This window comes from Penaeus japonicus, unplaced genomic scaffold (assembly GCF_977035675.1).
Source record: "Penaeus japonicus unplaced genomic scaffold, GWHDUDI00000001_assembly GWHDUDI00000023, whole genome shotgun sequence".
NCBI classification, from domain to species: Eukaryota; Metazoa; Arthropoda; class Malacostraca; order Decapoda; family Penaeidae; genus Penaeus; species Penaeus japonicus.
Genome location: NW_028234425.1, coordinates 30,754,959 through 30,762,473, shown reverse-complemented (window position 1 = coordinate 30,762,473; position 7,515 = coordinate 30,754,959). Strand labels below are relative to the sequence as shown.

Here is a 7,515-nt window from a genome sequence, read left to right as displayed (position 1 = left end):
GGAGGTGGAGGAGGAGGAGGAGGAGGAGGAGGAGGAGGAGGAAGAGGAGGATTAGGAGGAGGAGGTAGAATAAGAGGAGAAAGAGAAGGAGGTGGAAGAAGACTAAGAAGAGGAAACTGAAGAGGAAGAAGAAAGAAAAGATAAAGAAAATTTAGAAGCGTAAGACACGAATGTGAGTAACCAGGATGAATAAAATAAAGGAAAGAAGAGATGGGGGAGAAAGAAGACAAAAGTTGAAGTAAAAGACGAAGTAGTAGTAGAAGAAAAAAAGAAGACGAAGAAGAAAAGACAACAAAGACGAAAAAAAGATCGAACACCACCAACAAAACCCAAAACGTAAACAAAGGGTTGCAAAGAAGCAAACAAGAAAAGAAAAGCCAGGCCGAAGCAACACGCCGATGTAACACGCCGAAGCGACACGCCGATGTAACACGCCGAAGTAACACACCGAAGTAACACGCCGAAGCAACACGCCGAAGCAACACGCCGAAGTAACAGAGAAACAATCCGAAAGTCTGCTAAGCAAAATGAATGGCTCTCTCGGGGCCATGGAAATATAATATGACTCTGGAGACACCCCCGCCTGGCTCATGATCTGTCACTCTCGCTTTAATGGAACACTGTCATGAAGAAAAAAAAATGATAATAATATAAAACCTGACAAGCATTATTACTCTGCACTTTGATGATATGCGTTATCATGCTGGCCCATTAAGCGCAATAATTTTGGTCATGCTGGACATATTTTTGAGGAATTCAACTATCCGACATTGCTAGTGTAATTATTAGATCTATTAACACCACGCTGATCGTTAATGTCATCATTGCATTTTCCACTGCAATTGTCATTGCAAATATGCAAGCCAATATCAACAGGCCGATATTTAGTACATTTAATTACATGTCGTTTTCTAACATCCGTCTGCATTACCTCAATGACACGTTCCAACTTTTCCTGTCGTTACAAAAGTTTAAAATGTATATACACATGCATCCCTTTTAAATCCACTCGCTCTTACCAGTAACAAGTTACCAAATTTGACACTACTCGGTTCCCTTTCGTTAGTTTCAATAACCATTACTGCTTTCGTATTGCGTTTTTCTTACTTTCTTTCTTTCTCTGTCTTAATTCTCTTTCTCTTACTCTCTCTAGCTCTTTCGCTCTCTGTTTTTTTCTTTTCTTTCTTTCTCTCTCTTTTCTCTCTCTCTCTCTCTCTCTCTTTTCTCTCTCTCTCTCTCTCTCTCTCTCTCTCTCTCTCTCTCTCTCTCTCTCTCTCACCCGTCCATCCCCTCACGCGATTTCATAAACCAAACCAAAAGAAAAAACACAAAATCAGACATTACACCTCTGATCCCGTTCCAAATATTTGTTAAACGCGACATGAAATCATTTCACATTTTAAATAGAATTTCTGCGCCCTAAATCTTTTTTTTTCTATCACGACCAATAACAATTATATTGAAAAAAAAAAAAACTCACAGAAAAAAAAAAAACGTGAATTGCTCTTTTGTTCATTACAGCTTAATTACCTATCAGTTGCTAACCTGTTTAAATTTTGGAGGAAAACAAACCCCACACACGAGATCACTAAACCAAATCAACGTGTCCTTGCAATAATTATCATGGCGAAATCACTCCCCAAACATTGCATTTCCGGCCGTGACTCTCCCTTCCGGCGCGAGTCACTTAGCGTTATTTTTTTTTCTTTTTTTTTATAATAGTTTTCGCCATTTGGGAAATAGCGGACGAGGAGGCACACACGCAACTCTCCTGTATTTGTGTGTTTGTGAAACATTTACTTCGCACGCTATGGATAATCTCTCACTGTTGAACAATGTTATTTTTTCCTGCATTTCCAAATTGCTAACTACTCAACGTTTCACTTTCCATGACTATGAGCGTACTTGTCCCTTTTCCTCCCTGTGTTACTTCAAAGGATAAAAGACACTTTGTGGATTTTTTTAAACATATCCTGTCGTTGCTTCACTTGTCAGCCATTGCGAGGAATTTAAAATGCCTAGTGAATGTTTAAACATTTGCTAGAATTGCTTAGCTCAATTACTAGAAACTCTCTCTGGGTATAGAGCTTAAGTAAAGAATCAGGTCACGCCTAACATATTATATATATATATATATATATATATATATATATATATATATATATATATATATATATATATATATATATATTATATTATAATATATATATTATCATTATATATAATCAGTCAGTAATTCTACCTCTAAATCATGTAAATTTCAAACTTAATAGGGGAGCCAACAACTAAAAGCATAAACCAGAAACACTTTTACGTATCTATTTTTTCACCAAAAATTAAAAACAAAAACAATTCTTTCTTTCTACAGAGCGTGTAGATGATCCGTAATTGGTCCAGACAACACGCAACGGGCCGAGAGAGAGAGAGAGAGAGAGAGAGAGAGAGAGAGAGAGAGAGAGAGAGAGAGAGAGAGAGAGAGAGAGAGAGAGAGAGAGAGAGAGAGAGAGAGAGAGACAGAGAGAGAGACAGAGACAGAGACAGAGAGACAGAGACAGAGACAGAGAGACAGAGACAGAGACAGAGAGAGAGAGAGAGAGAGACAGAGACAGAGACAGAGACAGAGAGAGAGAGAGAGAGAGAGAGAGAGAGAGAGAGAGAGAGAGAGAGAGAGAGAGAGAGAGAGAGAGAGAGAGAGAGAGAGAGAGAGAGAGAGAATGAGAGAGAGACAAAGAGAGAGAGAGAGACAATGAGAGAGAGAGAGACAAAGAGAGAGAGAGAGACAAAGAGAGAGAGAGAGACATAGAGAGAGAGAGAGAGACAAGAGAGAGAGAGACAAAGAGAGAAAGAGAGAGAGAGAGACAAAGAGGGACAGAGAAAGAGGGACAGAGAGAGAGGGACAGTGAGAGAGTGACAGAGACAGAATTAATGAATGTAGGCCTATATGCATAGTGGGGTGTGGTTTGAGTGTGTGTGTGTGTACATATATATATATATATATATATATATATATATATATATATATATATATATATATATATATATATATATATATTTATATATTTATATATTTATATGTTTATATATTTATATATATGCATGTATCTATGTGTTTGTATAAACAGATAGATAGATAGATAGATAGATAGTTATAGATATATGTCTGCGTATATATATAAATATATAAATATAAATATATTTAAAATATATACAAATACATATATATATATATATATATATAAATATATATATATATATAAATATATATATATATATATATATATATGTATGTATGTATGTATATGTATATATACAAACATATTCATACATATATATATGCATACATACAAAAACGCACGCATACATAAAAACTGTATATATGCGTGTATATACGTATATATATGTATGTATGTATGTGTATATGTGTGTGTATGTATATATATATATAACTATATATATATATATATGTATATATATATATATATACATAGATAGATAGATAGATACATACATACACAAACACAAGACAGATAAAGAGGAAAGGTTGGAAGAAAGAGAGATAGAAAGAAAGAAAGAGAGAAAAGAGAGCAAAGAGAGAAGAGCGAGAAGAGAGCAAAGCACAAAGACCGCAAAGAGAGCCCGCGAGAGCGAGAGAAAGAGAAACAGATAGAGACAAGAGACAGCGAGAGCGAGTGTCAGGTCGGGACATCTGACAGCGGGTTGACACTCGCTCCCCGACCGTGACACCTGGCGACCGCTCAAAACGACGGGTCACCTAAACTAGGATCGGGTCACCTGTTGAATCAAGGCATCAGTCGGGGGTCGGCGGGGATCCGTTACCGACTCCCGACGACGGACACCACACACACGCACACATACTCACACACTCACACACGACCCCGAGTCCTAACTTACCTTGCGTGTCCGGTTTTGTTATGTTTTGTTGTCGGGGATGGTGGCTGTGATGCTGCATCTTGCTGTTGGCTTGCATCATTACTGCCATCCACACACTATCTCAGCCTCTGTCACTGGCCACATCGCCTTCTTCGCTTTAAGATTTTACAAGTTGTAAAAAAAAAAAATCATCCGATCTTACAAAACCTTCCGCACTATTCGGCACACTTCGCGGTATTTATTTATTTCACCATTTCAGATGGACTCATAGAGATAAAATTGCCATACCATGAGAATAAACACATCGAACTTTACGATCTCGGATATCAATCATTGAATGCAATGACAGGAGCCATCACACATGCCCCGATATCGCTCAACATAACGCGAATTCCACCCTCCATACTCACGGGCCAAGACAACACTGAACACACCGAGTCGATGCTGCCACACTTTGCTTGACCACCGAGGAGTTATCGTACACTGCGGTCGCGTTTCTCCCTTTTTTACATTACCATCTCTTATTGCACGGCTTTTGCACGATTGTCATTGGGTTACGCTTATGAATACATCGCGCCCAAACTGAAGAGGTAATGAAACCCGTCCGGGTCGAATAAGGAAGATGAGTCGTACGTCAGCCAGGCCCGTAGATCCCGCCCCCGACGCGCATGCTCCGCCCCATTTCGATGTGGTGGCGGCAGGTTCACGGAGCTGAGGAAAGGTGACAAATCTCTTCATTTTAAAGCTATTATTTACTCTGATACTGTACGGTTCATATATGCGACGAGGAGAAACCTGTGTCACCCCTTGATTGTATCCAAAAGTAGATCGCATGAGCGCGCCCTCCCACCATGGCGAAAATACGGCGAACATATTGGAGAGTTGGTATTCCAGCCAGTTTGCTCCCAGTAGGCGTATGAAAAGACAATTTTACAATGATAAGTCAGTGTTGCCGGCTACTTGAGCAAGAGGGATGCATCAGGCGGCCAGAGTCAAGATACACATCTCGAACTTGTAAGAAGATTTTAGATTTAGCCTGTATTATAAACACTTTTCAAGGTTAGTCTTTAATGTCGTCACCTTGCATAGTTCAGGGGATTTGCATTATATATACTACACACAAACGCGCGCACACATGTACCTAAGTATATTCGTGTATATATATATATATATATATATATATATATATATATATATATATATATATATATGTGTGTGTGTGTGTGTGTGTGTGTGTGTGTGTGCGCGTGTGTGTGTGTGTGTCTCTGCATTCACATATATATATATATATATATATATATATATATATATATATGTTTGTATGTATGTATATGTATAATATGTAATACAACCATACATACAATCATACATCCAAACATACATACATACATATATATATATATATATATATATATATATATATATATACATATACATTATATATTTACATTCACACAAACACACACACACACATACACACACACACACACACACACACACATATATATAGATATATATATATACATATATATGTATATATATATATATATATATATACACACATGTATGTATGTATATATATATTTATATTCATATATATATATATATATATATATATATATATATATATATATATATATATATATATATATATAAACACACATACAGATATAACATACGTATATACATACGCCATAATAAACACACACACACACACACACACACACACACACACACACACACACACACACACACATATACAAACACACACACACACACACACATACAAACACACACACACACACACAAACACACACACACACACGCGCGCGCGTGTTCACGCATATATATATTTATATATAAATATATATATACATATATATGTATATATGTATACATATATATATATATATATATATATATATATATATATATATATATATATGTATATGTATATATATATATATATATATACATATATAAGTACATATATATATATATATATACATATATATATATATACATATATACATATATATATCATATATATATATATATATTATATATATATATATATGTATGTATATATATTTATTTATTTATATATGCGTGTGTGTGTGTGTGTGTGTGTGTTTGTAAATATACATACATATAAGTATACATACCCACACACTGACACACTTTTTCTTTTTTTCCCCTTCTACCATCTCCTTAAAAAAACAAAAAAAAAACATACATACCACTCCATATTCATATCATTGTCATAAACAAAATGGAAAAAGGTCCCATTAGAACCAAACAGAATCGAGGTGTGAAAATAGGCTCTAATTACCCACTGAATCTCCTAACTGTCCCCTCACTTCAGTATGTACATGTCCGCGAACCAAATGACTCTTGCAAACTAATATGCAAGCATATTTAGAAACCCAGATGATAATACTAATAGTAATAATAACAATATCAGTACTATCATCATCATCATTATTATCATTATCAGTTTTATTATGATTAATGATAATGGTGACAAGGATCATAGTGATGCTAATAATGATAACGATACCAATGATAATGATAATATTAATATGTGAATAGTAATCGTAACAATAATGTTACAAACTATGATGATGGTAATAGTAATAATAATGATATTGATAATAATGATAATAATAATAATAATAACAATCATGATAATATTTCTGATAATGATAATGATAACAACGTTCATAACAATAACACTAATAATGATACCAATAAGCATCAACTGCAATACCCAATCCATTCCCTCGGCGGTCGGGAGAGGCAAGACAAAAGACGATCGGTCGATTGAAAGCGCCGATCAGACCTACCTTCTGGAAGGGCTGTTTGACATCTGTTTCTATTTTGATCCAGTTGTGGCCATTATTAATGCTAGGTATTGTAGAGGGGTTTTGTGAATTATATCTTTCGTTGATTTATTTAATGTTGTCGGAAGGGAGAGTGTATTTGTTACGATTCTAAAGCGCATATGATTTCGATAGAGTATTTTGTATTTTAACCGATTCCTTTTTTGGCGTATCTATGGTATTGAAACCTTTTTCTCGATTTTTCTGTTTTTATTTTCTGTGTTATAGCAACATTCTGTCTATATTTTTACAGTATTTCGTAAACAAGTGCCCCCGCGTTTAATAATAGGATTATTATTATTATTATTTAACATATTTCGCGCTCGGTGCTTTTACCAAAGATACAACCCATTTTTATTATCAATAACTCGCACTATTGATTAAGAATGAATGATAATAATAAAAAAAAAAACAATGTAAAAAAAAAATACATATATACAATTCACATTGTTATTCATAAAATCATTCAAAATGATTATGAAGTTAATATTCAGTTAATATAGCCATTATTTTTTAATAGTGTTATTGGCATAATGTTATTCCGACACGTGTCTGAGTTCCGTTGGTGCTTTTATGTTTATGGATACCAATGGTATTTCTGTCGTTTTGTTGCATTATTGCCAGAAATATGACTATAATCATTATAGTCATTATTATTACTATTATTGTTACCATTATTATTATCATTATTATTACTATTATTATTATTATTATTATTATTATTATCATTATTATTATTATT

At 34.6% G+C, this 7,515-nt stretch overlaps 1 protein-coding gene across 1 annotated transcript in view; it reads right to left on the bottom strand.

Annotated features, from left to right (window-relative positions):
- Positions 1–4,144, bottom strand: part of LOC122260685 (protein O-mannosyl-transferase Tmtc3) — a 301,116-nt gene extending 296,972 nt beyond the window's left edge. Inside the window, exon 1 of the mRNA XM_086550358.1 lies at positions 3,913–4,144. Within this exon, the coding sequence (XP_086406484.1) occupies positions 3,913–4,000 (88 nt within the window). The 5' untranslated portion in view covers positions 4,001–4,144. The remainder of the gene's footprint in view (positions 1–3,912) is intronic.
- Positions 4,145–7,515: the final 3,371 nt, after the last annotated feature.